The sequence below is a fragment of the Siphateles boraxobius genome, unplaced genomic scaffold, assembly GCF_051911475.1.
Source record: "Siphateles boraxobius isolate OS27281-9 unplaced genomic scaffold, OSU_SipBor_1 26, whole genome shotgun sequence".
NCBI lineage: Eukaryota > Metazoa > Chordata > Actinopteri > Cypriniformes > Leuciscidae > Siphateles > Siphateles boraxobius.
The window spans coordinates 10,808,317-10,833,217 of record NW_027508876.1 but is presented as its reverse complement, the minus strand read 5'-3'; the positions used below and the strand labels follow the sequence as shown (position 1 = coordinate 10,833,217).

Genomic DNA, 24,901 nt, shown 5'->3' with positions numbered 1-24,901 from the left:
TGGGAACCGGACCAATTTTATTTTATTTTTCTCTCTCTCGATCTGTCGCTCCTCATGCTTCCGTCTGCGTTTCCCTCGCCTTGTCGGTCCATACCCCCCAGGGATCGCCGCCGCCGGGGGGGAGTAGGCACAGGCTCGTGGGTACCCCCCGGCCTGTGAGGGGCGATGGGGGTATGTGGCGAACAGGACGGCCGAGGGAAGTGAGAGAACGGTGCGAGTCCGGTGGTGCGAATGCTAATGAGCAACACCTGTGAAGCACACTGATCTCGCATCTCTCACGGAGGAGCGGAAGCATAAAGGAGCGACGACGTTGATGATCGAGAGAGGAACAGGCTTGTATTTTAGTTGAGTTTCGTTTTTGTATTTGTGTTTTATTTTAGCCAGCAGTAGTCCGCGAGGGGCTGCTGGCGGTATTTTAGTTTGGTTTGTTTTATTTTAATAAAGTTTATTTGAATGTTCGCCGGTTCCCGGTTCCCGCCTCCTTCTTCCCTGAACATTGCTACAGTAGGTAATGTCATACTTTAAGATCATTCCTAACACAAAAAAGCTCATGCAGAAACATGTGCCTCGTTGCTAGGAGACGCATCACAAATTAAAACAATATGTGTTCTAAAATCGGCTCAAAATATGATGCATGCTTCATTTCCTCCAACTAGATGGAGTCCCAAGCTTTAAACAAAAAACAAAACAAAAATCAAAACAAAAATTCATACATTATGCTATTTTCCGTGAAAATTGTCAACTCAATTCTGAGTCAATTCTCGGCAACTAGCGCTGAGTCTTCCAAACTGTAAATCAGGGCCAAAAAAATGGGCAAATGTTGTGTTGTGTATTCCAAAATATGCTTTTCACTACTCCCATAGTGTACGGTTGCAGAAAAAATATATATGTTTTTATTGAACATTAAAGAAGCAACAGATTTTGTGTGAAAATAAATCATAAAAGTGGTTGGTTTGTTTGAAAATCTTATAATTGTATGAGGTGGCGAGGGGGGGACACAGGGTAAAAGGCTCACCAGCATGAGGCAAAAATTATTTATACAAATACTTTAGCTAAAATAATGTTTTTTAAAAATTCCTTAAGCTAATACTTGTTCAAAATGATCATTTGAGCAAAGTTTGTACTGTTTTTGATTTATTTTGATAAATAAATAAAAAATCATTTTTGCTCAATAAATAAAATCATTAAACTGTTCATTTTTCAAATACAGACAAAAAATATTCTAAAAAGTAATGTTTCTGAAAGCATTGAATGAGATCCCATAATAAATTAAAATAGCTTTATATTAGTAACAAATAAAGATGACTTCAAATATGCCCCGCAGAAGTACAATAACGCAAGTTGTTACAAAAATCCCCATGGGCATATTGCTGTATTGCCCCTATATTGCTGTAGCTGAATAAACAGAAGTTATTCAAGCCTTCTTGGGTATTTTCATGATAATAAAGTATATTCATACTTCAGTGCTTATCGACATAGCCTTTATCACTGTATAGAATAGTATGAAATAAATAATAATACGTTGTGTGCCTTATTCTGTTTAAAAAGCCACATCATCTCACAGAAGGATGCTCAAATGTCGATATGAAGTGAGTTTGGAGGAAAAGCATGTTATTAAATGTTGTCTTTTGTTGGACAAGAGGTTCATAAATGCTTCATGTTTGGAAAGATGTTTGACATGTGGTGCTTTTTCAAATGGATGTTAAAAGCAACTCAAACTCGCAGTGCTTTCAGATGGAGCAGCATTTATTTGCAACATTTTGGAAAATATCTGTTGACTAAAAAGTGTTTTAATCTGATCACAGAGCCGTGCTTCACTGACAATCTGCATAAAGCATAAAATAAATAAACCGCAGCCTTTGCGATTTCATAATCGCAATTAGCCAAATCGGTTTAAGCACAATTTCATGTTAATTGCGATTTATCGTGCAACCCTAATAATTATTGTGCCTTTCGCCCCAACCGCAGGAGCGCCTTTTACCCCAAATACCATACTTTTACATATTCTAAACTGTTGTGTTAAGCTTGAACAAAATTTAACATCAACAAGACATTTGTCACAAAATATAGTCAACAATTTTATCAATTCTCATTTGCTACATAAATGTACATTTAAAAAAAAAAGCACAGAATCAACTTTGCGTTGCTTTCCGTCAGCCCAATCAGATCAGATCATCTATATATTTCTACATGCATCCTCAAAAGCGTTTTTTAAGAAAAGTTCTGAGCTGAATTTTTATGCCATCTAGTGGCTTAAGAGAATAAAGTCAAATGCGCCTTTTACCCCATGCGCCTTTAGCCCAGTTGTACCCTATATCTCCATTTGTTGTTTGATCTAATTTGGATCGAAAAGAGATGTGTGACGTCAAACTTAACAATCCAACTGGTAGCCCCCTAATCCTACCGAAAAAATCATGATCCTAAACATGATATACATATCGAAATCATAGATGCTCAAACAGTGATTCAACTTTAAAATTGGGTGTCCAAGACGTAGTGAACCCAGAACTTGTAATGTGACTTTTTAAAAGCAGGCAAGTGATCAGCTGAAGACAAAAAATAAAAAAAATCTTGACCCCCCCAACCCCAGCGCAATTATGATTTTAAAAAAATACTATTAAATACAGTCTTGGACCCAGAACCAATTATCTTTGTTTCACGACTTAAGCATATATGGAGCAATTTTTCTCCAAGCAAGTGAATTAAGTTCAATATTCAGTTTAGATATGACAGAGGATTTTAGAAATGTATTGAGATAAGCGAAACAAATGCTTAACACCAGGAATCCAGTACAAGACATTATGACATTTACTGTATATAATCTATAAAATAGACAGTGTATATGGAATATATAAGTAAACAGTATGTATAAATCAAAAATGAACCTCCGATAATCATCCAACAAAATCCAGTTGTACTGTATGTAAATACAAACAAACCGCAATCCTGTAATTCAATAAGTTCTGTTTAATTAAAATCATGTAATTTCTATCTGAATACTGCAAGTGTGCTTAGGAAAACTAACGGAACTTAAACAATAACTACCCATCCGGCAAGACAACAACATGAAAAACAAGAGTTCTTATCGATAAAACAATACTTTGTATCCAATGTTGTCACATAATTCAATGTTTTTTTGTTTTTTTTACTAAAAAGTGTTTTTCCACTAAAAGTAGTTAAACAAAATTAGCCATACTTGCCGAAGGCTCCTAGGTGAAAAGTGTTTGGCCATTGAATGTCATTTCACCAAACTGTCTATGATTAACCGTTTGAAATTCACTCCAGATGTGTCAACAATAAAGATATGTTTAGCAATCCCCAGAACTGATGGTGGTTTATGATAGTAGTGGAAAACAACATCTGAACATCTTCAAAAACAGGAGATATGAAGAACTTCCACACAACAGACTCATCTTGTAACCAAATGATTTGGATTTGCCATACTTCAAATGTACCCTGATGAATCTGTACATCTGCACAAGTTTAACAGGGCAAGAGATACCACTGGACAGCTTGAATTTCCATTTCTCAAAGACACAAAGATCCCTGTTTCCACATACGCTGATGAGAGGTTTTTAAAACTCCTCAGAGAGACACAAAACAACTTTGGTGACAAGTCAGATCAGACAAAAAGATCTCAAACTTGTCACTATTCCTATCTGAAGATACTTCTCCCATAACTGTCAACCGACCACCCGTGAACTTCTCAATCCACAATGTCTTTTATAAGACATATTTCTAAACAACAGAATTTATGAGGTAACAAAATTTTGTTTCATGTGAAAGTGGTCTTTTAGAGGGGAAACTACTACATGCAATGGTAGTGTTGATGCAAAGACATGCACCAAAATAAAAAAAAAATTATTCTTAACTTTAACTTTCTTGTCAAGGTAATCTTTTTAGACCCATATTCAAACAGAAAAATGTGCAACCCATTTTACTGAAACGTGACGATTTAGAGTGAAATAAGATTCAATAATAATAAAAAAGTTTTATAGATAGAATGATAGAACAATAGATAGACAGAACAATAGATAGATAGATAGATAGATAGATAGATAGATAGATAGATAGATAGATAGATAGATAGATAGATAGATAGATAGATAGATAGATAGATAGATAGATAGATAGATAGATAGATAGATGGATACAATGTCTAAGAGGAAAATACCAAAGCAACTGTAAACATCCCATACAGATTAAAAAAACAACCTTCAGCACTGTAAACAGGATAAGATGGCATTTCATTGATGTTATCTCACCACAGTAAACGGTAAAACTGCCTTTCATCACATAAAGTAAATTTTTTTAATCCCTGTCGAGCAAGTCCCAGTCACTCAACACATCAACAAAATGCAATTATGCATGCCTGCGGTCAGCTTTCCTAAAAATATGGATAAAAATAAAAGAAGAGGGCAGACTGTTCATTCAAACGGATTCGGTTTAAAAATGACTCATGAAGATTCAGTTTTTAAGTGGAAAATTAGGTAAAAGACAAGCCACAAACTGGAAGTTTTACAAAAACAATGTTAGCCTGTCATTTACATTGGGAAAATCCAGTGACTTTTCCTGAATCTTGTCAAATGGAGGAAGAGATCATGGCAGGCTTATCCTCGTGGGTTAGATCTAGCTCTGAAGCTGTGAGGCGGGAACTTCGACTAATGGGTCTGTTTCTGCTTTGCCACCCGTTGCGAGCGCTTTGAGTTCCCCAAGTCTGTGTTTATCGTTCACAGATTCTGCATAGCTGGTTTGTGTAAACATCTTAAACAGTTTTTAAATGTCATGCCAGTCATCGTGAAGATTTGGACGAACATGGTCGTTTTGTGGAATGATTCATTCTGGTGATATATTTCTTTATGTCTTTGTGGTGAAATTGTGGTTAAAATACTAAGGCTAAGAAATTGGAACTCCTGCTGTTTCAGTGTTCCTTTTAACGTGTTTAGTCTCCACAGTGGAGAAACCCTAAAAAAATCTACATTTATTTTCTTGACAACTGACAAACAAAATATTTCTTCTCGCCTTCTACTTTCGATCTCATTCTGTGACATTCACACACTTACCGCTGCTCCACCACTTTTTGCCGTTAATGATAAAATGGTCTTTTTCCCTGTGAAGGGTGCACTCCATGTTTGTGGCATCACTTGAAGCAACATCTGGCTCTAAGTAAAAAAAAACAAGACAGAGTATCAGGTTCAGTAATAAAAATTATTTTAGAAAAAATAAGCAGTGAAGAAATGTTATTGAAAAATGTTTTAATATTATGTAAAAGTCTGGTTTTAGGGACAATGTGTTTTTAAAGATGCAAATTCACAAAAGGGTTATTTATTTGGTTATATTTTTGTGAACCAAAGCATAAAAAAATCTTCACATAAGCCCATTATGATAAATGTCATATTTAGCCTGTGCTTTTAATATAGCCGGGCTTTATGGTAATCTTTTTTTTTTCCGATTTTTACTTGCCCTGACAAAAGTTCACTGGCCCCGTCACAAAAAGTTTTTGACCCATGTTACTTTGTTGTTGTTTTTTTGTGTGCCACAATTCTCAATTCCAATTTTTATAGCGCATTAAAAACTCATATACATTTCTAAATATTTATGAAGACAAGTAAACAGTCAGTAAAAAAATGAGGACAAATAATAATAATAATAATAATAATAATAAAAAATGTTATTTATATTGCGCTTTTCTTGTACCCAAAGCGCTACAAGTACAGTACAAAAGTAAATACATTAACAATTAAGATACATTAACATACACCGATTAAGACACAGACACCTTCTTAAAAAAGATGGGTTTTTAACAGTTTCTTAAAACTCGTTAATGTTGTAGCATTCCTAACAGTTAAAGGAAGTGCATTCCACAACCTGGGGGCTGCCACAGAGAAAGCTCTTTCACCCATCGTTTTCAGTCTACAAGAAGGCTGTTTAAGTAGAACAAAGTGGGCGGAGCGGAGGGATCGAGAGGGCATATATGGCGTAATTAAATCACATATATATGATGGTGCAGTTCCATGTACGGCTTTATATGTTAAAATAAGATATTAAAAATTAATACGGGCATGTACCGGAAGCTAATGCAGGTTCCTAAGCACACCAGAGATATGCTGACGAAAAGGAGTATGTGTAAGAACACGTGCAGCTGAGTTCTGTATGTGTTGCAGTCGCTTAATAGACTTTGCAGGTAGGCCAAGATAAAGGGCATTACAATAATCAAGCCTAGAGGTCACAAGTGCATGGACAAGCCTTTCAGCATCAGGTAATGAAAGAAAAGGCCTGATCCTGGCAATATTCCTTAAATGGAAGAATGCAGATTTTGAAATGCTCTTGATATGTGCTTCAAGTGTTAAGTGAGAATCAAAAATTACACCAAGGTTGCGAACTTGAGGTGATGCAGATAGTACATTATTTTCAATGTCCAAATTACATTTTTTTCCATTACAGGAAGCTGCAGGGGTACCATCTAAAAGAACCTCTGACTTTGTACCATTTAATTTAAGAAAATTGTGGTACATCCATAATTTAATTTCCTGCAGACAGTCAGAAAGGGTTGCTGATATACCTGTGATATTAGTTTTTGTGCTAATATAAATCTGAGTATCATCAGCATAGAAGTGGAACCCCAAACCATGCTTTCTAATAATCTGTCCTAAAGGAAGCATGTAAATATTAAAAAGTATTGGGCCAAGGACAGACCCCTGAGGAACACCTTGACATACCTGTCCAATGTTAGATTTATTATTTTCTAAAGTGACAAACTGGCTACGATCAGTGAGGTAAGATTTAAACCATTCCAACACTGTACCGGAAATACCAAGCCAAGTCTCGTGTCTCTCAAACAATATAGAGTGACACACCGTGTCAAAAGCTGCACTCATATCTAACAGCACCAAGATAGTTAGGGCACCAGAGTCAGCAGAGACGAGGAGGTCATTCATAACTCGGACAAAGGCAGTCTCAGTACTATGTCCTGATCGAAAACCAGATTGAAAAGGTTCTTAAAGCTCATTCATGGACAAGTAAGAATGTAGTTGTGACATAACAACACGTTCCAAAACCTTCGCCAAAAAAGGAAGATTAGATATTGGCCTGTAATTAGACACATCAGACACATCACACCCAGGCTTTTTAAGAACGGGTGTGATGGAAGCAACCTTAAGGGCTTGGGGAACAAGTCCAGGGGCCAGTTGCATAAACGGCTAAGACTAGTCTTAAAAGTTAGTCATCACATTTTTTTTCTTTTAAACTGTTCGTAACCGTTTTAAGTCAGTTATATATAAACGTAGATTGGTCTAATTTGATACTAAAAAGTAAGACTAATTGCCCCTTGACTAACTGTTAGTTGGTCATACTAGAACTAAAGACACAGTCTTAACATATTGGCTATGTTTATGCAACTGGCCCCAGTAGTAAGAGAAGCATTAACAATGTTCAAAATGAGAGGACTGATAGATGAAAGACACTCCTTGAGAACATGAGTTGGAATAGGATCCAGAGTACAGGTAGTGGAACTCATCGTTATAATTAATTTGGAAATGTAATCAATGGTGACCGTTTGAAAACTAGAAAACCGGGTAAGTGGAGAATTTACAGGCTGAATCTCAGGAGGTGCACACAAAGAGACAGAAGTAATAGACAGATAAATATTCTCAATTTTATCAGCAAAGAATATCAGAAACTTATTGCACTGCTGCACAGTGGAACAAATAAGTGAATTGGTAGGTTTAAGGAGTTTGTTGATTACTTTAAACATCTTGTTTGGTTTTGCAGTACCGTCATTAATGATTTGAGAGTAATATTCGGTTCTTGCCATTTTGACAAATAAACAAATTACAAGCGATAGTACAAACAAATACAATAGAAGACAAATACAAATTAAATAAACAGTGAAAGGGTAGGTCTAACAGCATTATTCAGGCAAGAAATACTACAGAAATTGAATAACATGATCCAATGTAAAATAACACTTCAAAGTTTTCACAATATAAATTAAATAGAGATGAATCCTTATCAAAGCTACAAAAGCTATTCAGACGAGATCAAGTTATTTTTTTCTCTTTTTCTTTTCTTTTTTATTTGATCTTTGAATAACATTAATAACACAGATTTCAGCAGGTAAATTATGCTGTTGTCACTTTAAAGGGTAAGTTCTGCGTTTTACAAGTAAAGCCCTGTTTTAAGATCGTTTCTGATGAAATCGAACGGTTAAGATTAAAATTTGGACAAATGCTGCTGTCCCGAGAATTTTAGATTTTTGCGTGAGCATATCAGTGAACACCACAGACCACTCGGTGAGTTTCACATCTTTGTAAACTAAAGTTTAATGCGTTTATATGAATGATTGTTCCAATGCACCTATGAAACCATTGTATAGGTGGGGGGGGTGCTAACACAAAAACCTAAAATTCTCGGGAGGGCAGCATTTGTCCAAATTTTAATCTTAACAGTTCGATTTCATCAGAAACAATCTTAAAACAGGGCTTTACTTGTAAAACGCCCAACTTACCCTTTAAGACCTGAAGCATATGATGCTGATTTGACACCCATCCACTTTTCTGTCATCTCTTTACGTTCATTTAAAACTTAAGTAATTTAAGGCTGCTTACGAGGATACAAAACCTGGCATTTTGACATAATTGTATGCGTTTTTGTTTAAGCGCAATAAGACACAAAAGATAACTAAAACCAGTATTGCCGCACAGTCAGAGAAGTGGTGTAGAGAGAGCCGATTCACAGTCTAGACAGTGAGCCAGGCCCAGTACTGAATTTATGGACCATCCTCGGTCATCCACTTTCTCTTGCTTCACAGAGATGAAAACATTTAACAAGGTATTTATTATTTTAATTCACCCCCTCAACAAGAGTTTGTCTATGAAGAACCAGGATTCACATAGTCTTGGAAACCAAACATAGATCTCACATATACACTCTAGATTGTTTAAAACTCCATGACACTTAATTATTTTAACATGAATTATTATTATTTTAGTTACATAATTTAATATATGGACAAAATACTAGTGTTTATAAATTAAAAGGGCGGAGGTGGCTTTGAATATTGTTGTGGACAATAGGGAACCTTGTCAAAAGTCAAAAAGGTGGTAGAGGATAATCTCCTGGTTCTTTGCTAGTGAAAAAAAGAGAGACTGGCTGTAAAGGCGGAAATGATAACCTGGCGTAGAAATTTCATTTGAAATCTGGCATTTGTTACACACACAAGTAAGAATTTCAGCTATTGTCTGTATGACAGCTAAAACGACACACACACACACACACTAGAAATAATGAAATATGAAAACTCTGGGGGCATTACAACACCATCTGTATACGCATGTTGAGAAACTTGATGCCTTTTCAAATCACTATTACACATGTGCTCACACATATATACACTCTATAGCCATCTTTTGGGTTGCTCTATTAGCAGGAGAATCAAAATCACTTTGTTTTCCTAAATCTCATCCACCAGATATTCCACTCCTTGTTCACTCATTGAAAACAGATCTCATTATTAACCTAAATATAAATCCTCCATATAAGTCAAGTACTAATGAGTGTGTAAAATTAGAGAGGCTTGAGTGTGAACCATATCTGGAGACAACTGCGCTCTGTTCTATTATCTTATGCTGCGTTCAGCGGTTTAATAAATCTTATGTAAACACACCAAAGAAAAATGTCCAGTCGCGTTGGCTTTAGGGAGTCATTCATTAACTGGATCAAAATTCTATATAAATCACCTTCAACCAATTGACTAACATCACATAGCTTGAACTACACTGGGAACTAGACAAAAATGCCTACTCTCCCCCTAACTATTCACCATTTTAATTGAACCATTAGCAGCAGCCATCTGTCAAAACATCTATTCTAAAGGAATTCAAACACTAAATATAGGCCTACACCAAAAAATAAACCTTTACGCTGATGATTTATTACTGCAGGGTTCCTGCACACTTTTTAAAGTCAAATTTAAGGCTTTTAAGACCTTTTTAAGACCTGAAGAAATCAAAATGAATACCGTACATTAGGGGTGTGCAATATTGACAAAAATATATCTCGATATTTTAAACGTTTTGTTGATAATAATTAGATGATATTTTTTTACTGATTTGAGTTTTTGTGCTGGTGCAATGGCCGGTATAGGCCTGTTGTTGACAGCAGACTCACGAAGATATTCATATTTTTTATATTCTATGCAGTGATCAGTTCACAGTAATGACAGAAATGATTAATTAATGTGCAGTATTTGCCACCTTAAATTGATTTCCAGGGGCATTTTCACCTATATATGGAAATTTTTTCTAAACTTATTTTGAGTTATTCATCACCTTTTATGTCAAAAACTAACATTCAAATTATTCAAATTAAATTATACAGTAATTATACTTATTTATACAATAATACTTAATTACACAATAATTATAGAGTACCATCGTTACCAGTCAAATTAAATCATTCAATCAAAATCCATCTTTGCAGTGCAGAGGTGACACAGAAGCGGCATCAGAAGTGGCATTAATATTTACACTCCATTTACAATTGCATAAATAAAGCTATGAGATAGTTTTTTTTAAATCAATATTCAATATTTAAATATGAAATGATTTCTAATTTTAACGTTTTAATTAAAGGGTACTTTAAATATGAAACTAAAACCGCCAGTAGGCGGCGGCAATTCACTGTCTTAATACCGTAAGCGAGTTGAGGGAGTCATTCATTCAACCGATTTGTTCAAACGGCTGATTCATTCGGGAAAGAAACAAGTGATTGTTCATTGAATCGTTAAAATGACTCGTTCAAAACGCGGATTTCAGTCAAAAAATCATTGCTGTCTATTGCATTGAGACTCAGCTACGGTTTCATTTTGAAATTCTAGTCGGCGAAATAAAGGGAAAACAAACAATATTGACAATATGGTGTCTAAAAAGTAACTCACAATGTTAATTTATTTTTAATTTAACTATTGTATAACATAAATATATCACACTTGTGCACGGGAAAACGGCATTCTTACTGATGTGATATTCTAATATAAGAACATAATATGATATACAGGTCCTTCTCAAAAAATTAGCATATTGTGATAAAGTTTATTATTTTCCATAATGTAATGATAAAAATTAAACTCTCATATATTTTAGATTCATTTCACACCAACTGAAATATTTCAGGTCTTTTATTGTTTTAATACTGATGATTTTGGCATACAGCTCATGAAAACCCAAAATTCCTATCTCAAAAAATTAGCATATTTCATCCGACCAATAAAATAAGTGTTTTTAATAATAATAAAAAAAGTCAACCTTCAAATAATTATGTTCAGTTATGCACTCAATACTTGGTCGGGAATCCTTTTGCAGAAATGACTGCTTCAATACGGTGTGGCATGGAGGCAATCAGCCTGTGGCACTGCTGAGGTGTTATGGAGGCCCAGGATGCTTCGATAGCGGCCTTAAGCTCATCCAGAGTGTTGGGTCTTGCGTCTCTCAACTTTCTCTTCACAATATCCCACAGATTCGCTATGGGGTTCAGGTCAGGAGAGTTGGCAGGCCAATTGAGCACAGTAATACCATGGTCAGTAAACCATTTACCAGTGGTTTTGGCACTGTGAGCAGGTGCCAGGTCGTGCTGAAAAATGAAATCTTCATCTCCATAAACCTTTTCAGCAGATGGAAGCATGAAGTGCTCCAAAATCTCCTGATAGCTAGCTGCATTGACCCTGCCCTTGATAAAACACAGTGGACCAACACCAGCAGCTGACATGGCACCCCAGACCATCACTGACTGTGGGTACTTGACACTGGACTTTAGGCATTTTGGCATTTCCTTCTCCTCAGTCTTCCTCCAGACTCTGGCACCTTGATTTCCGAATGACATGCAAAATTTGCTTTCATCCGAAAAAAGTACTTTGGACCACTGAGCAACAGTCCAGTGCTGCTTCTCTGTAGCCCAGGTCAGGCGCTTCTGCCGCTGTTTCTGGTTCAAAAGTGGCTTGACCTGGGGAATGCGGCATCTGTAGCCCATTTCCTGCACACGCCTGTGCACGGTGGCTCTGGATGTTTCTACTCCAGACTCAGTCCACTGCTTCCGCAGGTCCCCCAAGGTCTGGAATCGGTCCTTCTCCACAATCTTCCTCAGGGTCCGGTCACCTCTTCTCGTTGTGCAGCGTTTTTTGCCACACTTTTTCCTTCCCACAGACTTCCCACTGAGGTGCCTTGATACAGCACTCTGGGAACAGCCTATTTGGTCAGAAATTTCTTTCTGTGTCTTACCCTCTTGCTTGAGGGTGTCAATGATGGCCTTCTGGACAGCAGTCAGGTCGGCAGTCTTACCCATGATTGCGGTTTTGAGTAATGAAACAGGCTGGGAGTTTTTAAAAGCCTCAGGAATCTTTTGCAGGTGTTTAGAGTTAATTAGTTGAGTCAGATGATTAGGTTAATAGCTCGTTTAGAGACCCTTTTCATGATATGCTAATTTTTTGAGATAGGAATTTGGGGTTTTCATGAGCTGTATGCCAAAATCATCCATATTAATACAATAAAAGACCTGAAATATTTCAGTTGGTGTGCAATGAATCTAAAATATATGAAAGTTTAATTTTTATCATTACATTATGGAAAATAATGGACTTTATCACAATATGCTAATTTTTTGAGAAGGACCTGTAAATATAAGACAAAAACTAATTCGGGGACATAGGCCTACCTATAACTGCACACATCACGCAGTGAAAGCGCGAGAGACAAATGCGATGTCAGCTCACAGTGCCTCCTACATCGTTAAAACAGTAGACAACATCGCACACCCCTACGCACATAAAGAATGAACTTACGACTGAACTGACATTTACCAACTTTCTTCTCTCCTCTCTCGCGTGCAGGAGACAGACGTTATTCTGCCGCGAATGTGATGCGAATTGTCACGTGAACAAGCAAATCCACAAAGATAGAATAATAAAAAATAATACTACGCGTATTAGATAGTTTTAATTTGGAAAACATTTAGACATGTCTAAGTCGAAGTGTCATCTAAAATTTAAGACCTTTCATAAGTAAAAATAAGACTTTATAAGACTTTTTATGGCCTTATATTTTAAAAATATAATTTAAGACTTTTTAAGGATCCGCGGGAACCCTGTACTGTATCCCTATCATCATTACATGAAATTATTATACTCATTGATTCTTTCTCTAATATTTCTGAATACTCATTTAACTGGAGTAAATCTTCTATTCTTTCATTACAGCTTGGATGTGACATCAAATAAACCACCTATTCCTCTGCACCAATCACATTACATACTTAGGCATTCATGTTTCCCCCAGGCTGTCGGAGCTGTTTTGTATTAACTTTACTCCATTCCTCAAAACAAGTGATATCTTCAACGCTGGATGAACTCATCATTATACACTTCGGGCAAAATATCAGTCATAAAAAAAGACAGCACTCACTAAATTAAACTATTTATTCTCAATGACTCCAATACAACTCACCCTCACCTGGTTTAAATCTCTAGACTCAACCATTACCAAATTCTACTGGAAAATAAGACCCCAAGAATTAAATTGACGACCCTACAGAAACTAAAAACACAAGGAGGACTGGAAGCACAACATTTCTACCACTAACTGGATGGAAATAGTTTCTAATAGGATTTACTTCAGAAACCTGTCCACACTGCACACAAAATAACCCACCCACCTAGGTTCACACCATTTGGCATTGCACCCCAATTAAACAAAATCAGGGAAAACGTTACTGAATCACTATCCGACCTTATGGGATGTCACATTCCAATATCTCCCTCCCTCTGCATATTGAGTCACATATCCATAATCAATTTAAACAACACAAACAGTCAATTACTTCTTGTGGCGCAAACTATCGACAAGAAACTATCCTCATCAACTGGAGATTAAGGAACACAATACATATATTGCATCTTGGAAAAACTTACTAATAGACAATATCTCCATGGAAAACCTGTCCACTTCTGTCCAAAACAATACACTAGACTTACACCCTTCTTGGTCATCTCTCATAACCTTTCAACCGTCATGAATCTGCTGAACTTCTTTGCCTGAAACCAACTACAACTTTACCAACTCACAGAGGTATAAATAGTCCACACTTTAGATGAGCTCACAAAAATAGTTAACTGACAACTACTAAATGTGTTATAACTACCTGAATTAATCATGAAATACAGTAGGAATACATGTTAATAAAGCATTTATTAACACACTGAGTAACTACTACTATATGTCTAAATAATAAGATGTATAAATGTACGTTTAAATAGTTTATTAACCATTTACTTACACTTTCTAAATGATCTTGTGAACCACAGACAATTCCTAACTGGTTTGTAAATAATGTAAAACATAATTTAGAAATTATAAACTGATCATTAACCCCTTAGCTGTTTTCCGGCCAAAAATGAACCTAGGGGTAAATAACACATGGGTACCGAGTCGACCGTTCTCTGGGATGCGTTTTCATGATAATCGAATGTACTCAGTTTTAGCTTTAGTTTTACCACAGATTAGCTTATAACGCTAGTATATAGGGCATAGAATAAGTAAAAAATAAAAATCGCTAGTTAATACCACTAACAAGGCTCAAAATAGCCCCACATTAACACGGTAGCATAATGAGGGTCCCTAGCTGCAAACCGAAGCATTGAGAACTTTGTAAGTGTACAGACAGTTTAATAAGAAGATACTTTATAAGGACAGTACACTTCGTGTATACAGGCAGGAGCCATCTTTGGAAAACAGTTTCGACCAGTCGAACCACAAACGTCGTGCTGGTCGATAGTCACAGTTCAGCTCACGTAGCACCGCATTCGTGGTTCGACTGGTCGAAACTGTTTTCCAAAGATGGCTCCAGCCTGAATGTATGAAAATACAATTATTAAATACATTATAGATATGCGTAGTAAATCGAGAATAAAGCATGTATAGCTGTATTTATAAACTGCTTATTAATGTATATTAATGCTTCATAAATGATTAATTAACTTTTTACTAATGCTTAACTAATATTCATAGCATGCAGTTATTATAAAGTTATTATAAAGTGTTACCAAAAATGTAAGAATTAACAGCTTTAAAAAAATGTCCAGACAGTCAGATGAACCAGAAACCAGCTTAATAATAATAAGCTTCCTTAAAACTGATCAGTTAGTTAGTAAGTTTTGAAAATAAGTTGTTTTACACGCATCACCTGTCATACAGAAGCAGGACCGTATGTCTCCTCTCAGCAAGGGCTCCAGCCAGAGTCTCTTCTGTTCCTCAGTGCCAAACAGGTGCAGCACTTCCATATTCCCAGTGTCTGTTAGACATTTACTGTATCAATATTACCATAAGTCACTCAGAATTTAGACTGTTGTTCCAAATTTAAGGTCAGTAAGATTGTTTTTAAGAAATAAATACTTTTATTCTGCAAGGATACATTAAATTGATCAAGTGAAAAACTTGTATAATGCTATTTCTAATATTTTTCTTAATGAGTTCTGAAGGATCATGTGACACTGAAGAGTAACAGATGCTAAAAAAACATTTTAAAATATGTTAAAATAGAAAACTTTAAATTATAATAATATTTTACAATATAACTGTTTTTACTTATTTTGATCAAATAAAAGCAGCTTTCATGAGCATAATAGACTAATGTCTTTCAAAAACATTTAAAATCTTACCAACCCCAAATTTTTGAACGGTACTGTAAATACAGTTATGTTGATTGCTGACATGTAGTATTGAGCGAGATTTTCTGTTTTAAATAGAAAATACGTCTACAAATCACACCAAATATAATTATATGACATTATACAACAATTTACACTAAATATAAAAAAAAATATCAGTATAGACAAAAAAAAAAGTAGATATACTCAAAATATGATATTTCTCTGATGAACCTGATTTTCACGAATTATGGTTGTAAAACTTGTTACATTTCATGTTACTATTATTATTCTGTACTATAATATATAATAATACACTTATATATTATAAGTAAGAAGTGTGTGTACCTTAAGTAGCTTTAGGCCAAAATCAAAAAGCCTCACAAAAACAATCACATTTCTGACTCATGCAGAGGCAACCACCCACCTGGGGCTTGGCAGTTGAAGACTTCGGGGGCGTAAAAGCAGTGTCCGGTCTCTTCTGCGATATGAGCATAATCCAGCTGAGAGAGGCCACTCTCTGCAGGAAGAAACAAATTCCACAAGCCTGCGGCTCGAGCCTTTGCCTGCTCACACAGATACATAGAGAAAATATTACTCGCTCCAGTTCAATTAGATACATTATTCTTTGCAGCTACACCACTGATGGGGTTGGTATAATTTACTCCAGCCATTACTCCAGTCTTCACTATCACATGATCCTTTCAGAAATCCTTCTAATATGCTGATTTGATGTTCAAGAAACATTTCTTATCATTATCAACGTTGAAAAAACAGTTGTGCTGTTTTTTTATGGAATCCAAATTTTTTGTGGAATCCATAATGGATTATTGTCTTTATGTTGTCACTTCTGATCAATTTAATGTAAATCTTAATGACCCCAAACAGCAGTATAAGTTGTGATATGATGGTACTATATAATATTCCAATGATTGTATGTATCATCACCTTCAACTCCTCTAACACAGGAGGTGTGTGCCATCTCTCAGGTGTGTCCTTGTGTTTGGCAAAGTACTCCTTTACTTTCTATACAAGAGAAAATAAAAGGGGGAAATAAGATTCTCCTTATAGTAATTAAAAACACAAACAATATAATTGTACACAAAGAAATAAATGATGATAATAATAATAATAATTATTATTATTAATCAAATACATTATCATTTTATTTTAATTGTATTCATTTTTTAACTATAATTTAATACAAAATTTGTAGACTTTTTTAGCATTTTATATTTGCATAAATTCAAATAACCAGATCATCTCCTGATAATATGAAAGATGTTTTGACATCATATCTTTCTGTTCTCTCGTGAGAATTATCCACACAGCTGACGACAGTGCTGACCTTTTGCGCAGGAAGTATGTGCTTTCTCATAAACTCTTTCACACGCTGAAGGACAACCTGACCTTTGGGTGACTGCATGAACAGCTGATCAGAGATCGGAAGGGATAATGTGGAGCTGCAATCCAAACCCACATCCTTTATAAAATACCATCATTATTTATAATTACATCCAAGCAAAATTTCAACCAACATACCCTGACAATAAAAATACAACCGATAATTATACACCCTGCTTACATGGAAACACCTTTAATTACATATTCTGCTGTTTCCGAAACAACTTCAAAGATAAGCCACAAAATAAAACCAAAACACACCATGCTTTATAAACAAAACTTGTTGTCGAAGTGAAATAATGAAAGATATCCTTATAAAGTCTTTTTAGAAAATTGTAAAACTGAAAATAACCATTAAGTCATGCTAGTAATTCCTCTAATGTGCATGAAGAGTTGAGATTGTGCTCTTGTACCTGAAGGCAATCTGTAAACCCAGCTCGGCTAACGGCTCCACGCTCTCTCCAAACTCAGCTGCGTTCATTGAACTGGCATTGCCCAACAAATGCCTTGCATAAATCCCCTCGCATAAAATGGGGAGAGAAAGAGAATTATTGGTCCTGAATAAGTTTAGCACCTGTGTGTTTTTCTCTGTGTATAGTTGTGTTTCATAAGACAAAATAAACAGAAGGTTCACCGGTCATTCGCAACCATGAACTACTGCATACAACTGACATTCTGGGAGTAAAATAATTTACCTTCATAGAAATATGTTTATTAAATATGTTTTTCTCATTTTAATACATGGCTCTGGAATACTTTGTGACAAGCAGGACAAGGCCAACTTGCCACAACTTGATTCTGATTGGTCAGTTGTAGTCAAACATACTGTAGTGTAGTTGGTTTATGGCCATGAATAATTGACAGTTTTTCCAAGCAACTGATTTCCTTCATGTAATTTGTTCCTGCTGGCAAAACACAGATTTTCAGCAGCCATTACTCCGGTAGTATCAGCTCTGGCAGTATCAGACTCCAGTCTTTAGAGTCACGTGATTCTTCAGAAATCATTCTAATATGCTGATTTTATGCTCAAGAAATTTTTCCTATAATTATCAATACTGAAAACAATTTGACAATGGACATGCTGCTTATCATTCTTGTGGAAGTCGTGATACATTTTGTCAGGATTCTGATGAATAGAAATTAATAGAACAGCATTTATTGTAAACAGATTTTTTTGTAAAATTATAAATGTCTTTACTGTAATTCTTTTTATTAATTTAATGCATTATTGCTGAATAAAGTATTAATTTTCATTAAAGAAAAACTTGATCCCGAACTTTTGCACAGTTTCATGTCTCTCATTGTACTACACTCTCCTTTTCCCCGCAAATAATGAATATTTCAAATCAGAATGATATTAAATGTCCATTAATCATGTAATAATCTTTGAGAAATATTACTGTGGCGAGCAGGATTAGGCCGAGGGCGGGGAGAGAGCGGCGCGAGGCCGGTGGCGTGATTGATAATGAGCAGTCTCGTATCTCTCACGGAGGAGCGGAAGAATAAAGGAGGAGCGACGACAGTGAAGATCGAGAGAGACCGGTGCGTCGCTCATTATCAATCACGCCACCAGCCTCGTGCCGCTCTCTCACAGCCCTCGGCCTCGTCCTTGCTCGCCACAATGACTATTTTATATTACTACTGTAATTTTGTGTAAAACTTTACGGTAACTTTAAAGTCTAGCAGCAGGTGAATGTACTTCCTTTATATAAGTGTGTGTTTTTATCTGATTGGCACAAACAGTTTAACTTTGTTTTAACAACAATGTCTTGACGTGGACTGCATGAACTTAATACCTGCGCAATTGCAGCCATTTTGAAAATGGCCATGGAAATAAAGAAGTTTAGCTGGGGGAGAGAGTTTGGGATCCCTCGACAACAGCAGTAAATGGAGATCAGGTCATCTGATGAGGGAATTCCTGCTCAAAAGCAACAGATGAATTAAAACATAAAATATAGAGAGGAATAATAAAATAGCATAAAAGGACACCGTTTCCTTAAAAGATTAGTTAACCCAAAAATGGAAATTCGGTCATCATTTATTCACAATCATGGTGGTCTAAACCCATAAGACTTTGGTTCATCTTTATTTTTTAAAGAAACCTGAGGGGTTTCTGTCCCTTCACATAAAGTCCAGGTAACCAAAAGTTAAAAGATCTAAAAGGGTTATAAAGGCATAGTAAAACCAAACCAATTAATCAAAGCCTTGTGGGTTTGGAACAACATGAGTATGAGTAAATAATGAATTATCCCATTAACGCTACAAAAATATAATAATAAAAAAAAAGAGATTCTCCACCTTCTACTCCTGTAACTCCGCCCATTGTGCTGATGACTTTGTAGTGACTGGGCCAATAGTGTGGCATGAGGAAATAAGCCAAGTCTGCTATTGGCTGTCCAGTAGTGGACAATTCCCAATCCAGCACAGCCAGCACACGAGCCTGAAGAGAGATAATAAAACTTTCAGGAGACCCATATGTTACCACATGTAAAAGTCTGAACTCTTTCATAGCAGGGACTGAGGTTTTGGTTTGACTGACAGAAACACATTGTTATATCTATTACCCATCATTACAAAATATTATGTGAGAAAATAGTGTTTCAATAAGCTTATTAAGAATGTTCTGCTAAAAGACATGTGACATTATAATGGGTGGTTCAATTAAGACTTGCTCTGCCAGTTGGTTTTGATTTACTTGATCTTTACAATTCTCTCTGTGATAAATCATCCGCTGACAATGGTATGTAAGCTTAAAAAGTCCTGAGGCTCTAAAAAGGTAATGCCACTGTAATAATGAAACATTTTCACTTTGCATTAAACTTGATTGCCAAGATTCTATGGAGGAATTTCCTTACTTCTTATTAAGTCCAACAAATAGACATAACATTTTTAAAAATGAATACTTTTATTCAACAAGGACACATATATTGATCAAAGGTGTCAGTAAAGTAATTTATAACTGTACAAAAGATTATATACAGGTCCTTCTCAAAAAATTAGCATATTGTGATAAAGTTCATTATTTTCCATAATGTAATGATAAAAATTTAACTTTCATATATTTTAGATTCATTGCACACCAACTGAAATATTTCAGGTCTTTTATTGTTTTAATACTGATGATTTTGGCATACAGCTCATGAAAACCCAAAATTCCTATCTCAAAAAATTAGCACATCATCAAAAGGGTCTCTAAACGAGCTATTAACCTAATCATCTGAATCAACTAATTAACTCTAAACACCTGCAAAAGATTCCTGAGGCTTTTAAAAACTCCCAGCCTGTTTCATTACTCAAAACCGCAATCAGTGCGGCGTGGCATGGAGGCAATCAGCCTGTGGCACTGCTGAGGTGTTATGGAGGCCCACGATGCTTCGATAGCGGCCTTAAGCTCATCCAGAGTGTTGGGTCTTGCGTCTCTCAACTTTCTCTTCACAATATCCCACAGATTCTCTATGGGGTTCAGGTCAGGAGAGTTGGCAGGCCAATTGAGCACAGTAATTCCATGGTCAGTAAACCATTTACCAGTGGTTTTGGCACTGTGAGCAGGTGCCAGGTCGTGCTGAAAAATTAAATCTTCATCTCCATATAGCTTTTCAGCAGATGGAAGCATGAAGTGCTCCAAAATCTCCTGATAGCTAGCTGCATTGACCCTGCCCTTGATAAAACACAGTGGACCAACACCAGCAGCTGACATGGCACCCCAGACCATCACTGACTGTTGCTACTTGACACTGGACTTCAGGCATTTTGGCATTCCCTTCTCCCCAGTCTTCCTCCAGACTCTGGCATCTTGATTTCCGAATGACATACAAAATTTGCTTTCATCGGAAAAAAGTACTTTGGACCACTGAGCAACAGTCCAGTGCTGCTTCTCTGTAGCCCAGGTCAGGCGCTTCTGCCGCTGTTTCTGGTTCAAAAGTGGCTTGACCTGGGGAATGCGGCACCTGTAGCCCATTTCCTGCACACGCCTGTGCACGGTGGCTCTGGATGTTTCTACTCCAGACTCAGTCCACTGCTTCCGCAGGTCCCCCAAGGTCTGGAATCGGTCCTTCTCCACAATCTTCCTCAGGGTCCGGTCACCTCTTCTCGTTGTGCAGCGTTTTTTGCCACACTTTTTCCTTCCCACAGACTTCCCACTGAGGTGTCTTGATACAGCACTCTGGGAACAGCCTATTTGTTCAGAAATTTCTTTTTGTGTCTTACCCTCTTGCTTGAGGGTGTCAATGATGGCCTTCTGGACAGCAGTCAGGTCGGCAGTCTTACCCATGATTGCGGTTTTGAGTAATGAAACAGGCTGGGAGTTTTTAAAAGCCTCAGGAATCTTTTGCAGGTGTTTAGAGTTAATTAGTTGATTCAGATGATTAGGTTAATAGCTCGTTTAGAGACCCTTTTCATGATGTGCTAATTTTTTTAGATAGGAATTTTGGGTTTTCATGAGCTGTATGCCAAAATCATCAGTATTAAAACAATAAAAGACCTGAAATATTTCAGTTGGTGTGCAATGAATCTAAAATATATGAAAGTTTAATTTTTATCATTACATTATGGAAAATAATTGACTTTATTACAATATGCTAATTTTTTTAGAAGGACCTGTATATTATTTGATGTCTGATTTTCAAACTTTTAAACATGTGTAACGGTTCAAATTACTCACGGTTCGGACTGTATTACGGTTTTAGTGCTATGTTCAGGAAAAATAAGGACTACTGTCAAATAAAAAAAGAAAATAAGAACAAATAATCAAACTACAAGCAATAGCACAAATAAATACAATAGCAAGACCAAATGTGCAAATAAAATAAAGTGTTTTTCAAGGTTGTCTAACAGTAGTTTTCAGGTACAGAAATTGAATCATCAAATGTAAAATAACACTGAATATAATCTTGACTAAATAAATTGATCCTTATTAAAGTTACAAAAGTGATTCAGTCAAGAGCAGTGACTGTTATGGCATTAATCAACTATTTATTTTGTTGAATTATTTAAGAAGAAAAAAATCATCAGAATGGAGGGAGCCCATAATTCAAATTAGAGCTGCTGTATAGATGAATTGAACTCTTTCCATAATTAAGGAACTTAATACAATAATTGAAAGGAACTGAATCAACACTGAACTGAACAATGACACTATTGTATTTCTAGAGCTGCTTTACAGCAGAATTGACCTCTATTTGCATCACTGATCATTATTTACCCGTTTATCACTGTAAAGCTGCTTTGAATAATCTGTATTGTATAAAGCGCTAATACCTATATAAATAAAGGTGACTTGACTTATCGTAGGTATTAGTACCTCTGTAGGGTGGAATATCAGGTTGTCAATTCGGAAATCTCCATGAACAAGGGACACTTCATTGTCACTGGTTGGCAGGTTGTGGTTTAGCCAATCACAAAGTTTATCCATGGCTGGATTCTCTTTGTGGGCAGAGGCTTTGTACTGCTTTGTCCATGTGGACACCTGAAAACAAGACATAATTTAAAAAATAAGTTCTTGGCGGGTTAAAAGATGACCATAGATATAGAGTTTAATAATAGTCTGAATTTAAAATTTTGATTTCAGGTCAATACCTCATGACTGATAATGTCTTTATCTCACCTGTCTTTTACAATAACCTGACCCCTTTCCGTATCCCAGGAGGCTGAGCGTATCAACGTCCAGAGAGTGAAGTTTGGCTAGAGTCTCCACTGCAGCCACATACAAAGCTGTTCGCTCTGCCGCACTGACCCCTGGGAGCCTCAAGTCCCTGAATATACGTCCCTGATGTGCAGACATACATATACAGAATAACATCACCCTTGATGTTCCTCCATTCTTAAACCATTGAAAACTACACAGACTAAAAAGGTGAGGTGAAAAATCAATCATGACTGCCCCCTTCTGGCATAGTGCAAAACTTGAACTGCTAGAGCTGTTAGATTGAATCTCAGAAAGAATTCAAAAACTGAGAAATGTTGGCTCAATGTGGCTATATTTAACTCCGATATGGTCCAACATTGTAACAACATAAATTAAATTAACAATCAAGGTAACTTCCACGGGGTACGAGTACCTGTACATGCTCCATGATGTAGAACTCTGTGCCGATGACACTAGTATCTGTGCAGTACATCACAGGGTGAGGAACAGGAAAGCCAACAGAATACAGAGCCTTTTGTACAGCATACTCTCTATCTACCTGCACACAAAAATTCAAACACTACATGATCATGTTTTGTTTGAGTGAAACCATGGTGATATTTAATATTACACATAATTACTATTTAATCTGTCTTTAAACAAAAAAATTACTTTAACAGAAATTAAAACATTATAATGTACAGTAGAAAAGGACACTGAATATAATAAGTCTAATGAGGTTTCAGTGTTATCTTAGAAATATTTATATATTAGTATATTATTTATTTATATTTTGAATTAATTTTCATTTATTTTTTTATTTTTTATATTGGTGTAAAGTAGTACATATACAAGTGCTATATAAATGCCTCATTCATTCAATCATTATATATTTTATAATTTAATATTAGTCTTGTGATTTAAAAATTATTTCAATTTTTTTAATTTTAGTACGTTATGTTATTTTAGTTATTTGCCAAGACCACATTTCTCATTTTAGTTTAAGTTTAACTTTTTAATCTAATATATTTTTAATTTCAGCCTTATTTCAATTTATATGTTTAGTTTGTTATATAAGTGTTTGAATATTCACCTGCCTCATCCAAAATGCACCTATTTCGAAATTTTAAGAGGAATAGATAGCAAATATTTTATGGCAGCAGATTTTAGAAATCTGTACGGTTTTGCCTTTTAAACATAAAAGCTGTTCAAGTTAGTTGAAAAACGTGACAAAATACAAAAGATGGATAACTGTTAAGTTACATGGCATAAAAAAAATGTAAAGCATTTACTGAGAAAAAAAAACAGCAAGAAGTTTACAATCTTGCACATTTGACTTAGTATTCTTTGGTTCTGTCTCCCTCTGCTGATTAACGTAGGCTACTACATGTAATTATGTTTTGCGTTGTCAAGTACAGTCACTGGTGTCAAAGTCCTTTTTGCATGTTCACAACAGCGTTTGATTGACCCAACTAAGCTGTATTAAACTCACCATTACAATATTCTATAAATATGCATGTTATCCTGCTTTTTTACATTAATACGATATTTAACAATAGTAGCCTACCTTATGAGCTCCAGGCAGCAGTTCTCCTGGAGGTTTCTTTCTGAGCACATAACGCTTGTCTGCAGTCTCAATGTAAAACGTTGGGTTGGACTGACCAGCTCTATTCAAAACAAATAAATAAAATGCAATACAATAACAAACCAACAAAGCATGGGTTTTGATGAGGTGCATCTAAAGGAGATGTGTTGGGAGATTTCTTACATGTACTGCTGCACAGTTAAAGATCTGTTGCCTGAAAAGCTGTCAAGTTTCCCTGACAAATATATTTTCAAGTTATTGGTGTCAAATCGATGTTCTGGACGGACAGCGGTGGTTTGGCGATCCATGACGACTTAAAATAAATTGAGAAATAAAGTTCACGATTCAAACTGTTGTGGGCGATTTCAAAATAAAAGTCATCAACTAACCGAGGAAAAAAATATCATAAAAGTCCCACTTCTGAAAAGTGGTACAGGAAGCACTTAGATATTTATGGGATAAATCTAAATGCGCTAAAATTCTAAAATCTAAAACTGATCCAAAGTTCTGATAAGATAATAATACAGATGTTCAGAAAAATTTATAGCATGTGCTTAATAACTGTTTACAATTTGACCTTTTAAACAGTAGGCCTATA

General features: G+C 35.8%; 1 protein-coding gene and 1 long non-coding RNA gene across 2 annotated transcripts in view; one reads left to right on the top strand and one right to left on the bottom strand.

The window, feature by feature from the left end:
• acad11 (acyl-CoA dehydrogenase family, member 11) overlaps nucleotides 1–24,675 on the bottom strand; it is an 81,518-nt gene extending 56,843 nt beyond the window's left edge. Inside the window, exons 1-13 of the mRNA XM_077244352.1 lie at nucleotides 24,487–24,675; nucleotides 24,286–24,385; nucleotides 23,152–23,277; nucleotides 22,698–22,859; nucleotides 22,395–22,559; nucleotides 19,394–19,535; nucleotides 18,892–19,013; nucleotides 17,509–17,615; nucleotides 17,040–17,154; nucleotides 16,640–16,717; nucleotides 16,119–16,257; nucleotides 15,229–15,336; nucleotides 5,064–5,162 (exon numbers count right to left, since the gene is read on the bottom strand). Of these exons, the coding sequence (XP_077100467.1) occupies nucleotides 5,064–5,162; nucleotides 15,229–15,336; nucleotides 16,119–16,257; nucleotides 16,640–16,717; nucleotides 17,040–17,154; nucleotides 17,509–17,615; nucleotides 18,892–19,013; nucleotides 19,394–19,535; nucleotides 22,395–22,559; nucleotides 22,698–22,859; nucleotides 23,152–23,277; nucleotides 24,286–24,385; nucleotides 24,487–24,611 (1,588 nt within the window). The 5' untranslated portion in view covers nucleotides 24,612–24,675. The remainder of the gene's footprint in view (nucleotides 1–5,063; nucleotides 5,163–15,228; nucleotides 15,337–16,118; nucleotides 16,258–16,639; nucleotides 16,718–17,039; nucleotides 17,155–17,508; nucleotides 17,616–18,891; nucleotides 19,014–19,393; nucleotides 19,536–22,394; nucleotides 22,560–22,697; nucleotides 22,860–23,151; nucleotides 23,278–24,285; nucleotides 24,386–24,486) is intronic.
• Nucleotides 1–24,901, top strand: part of LOC143751720 (uncharacterized) — a 286,935-nt gene that overhangs the window by 100,680 nt on the left and 161,354 nt on the right. The gene's annotated exons all lie outside the window — the stretch shown is intronic.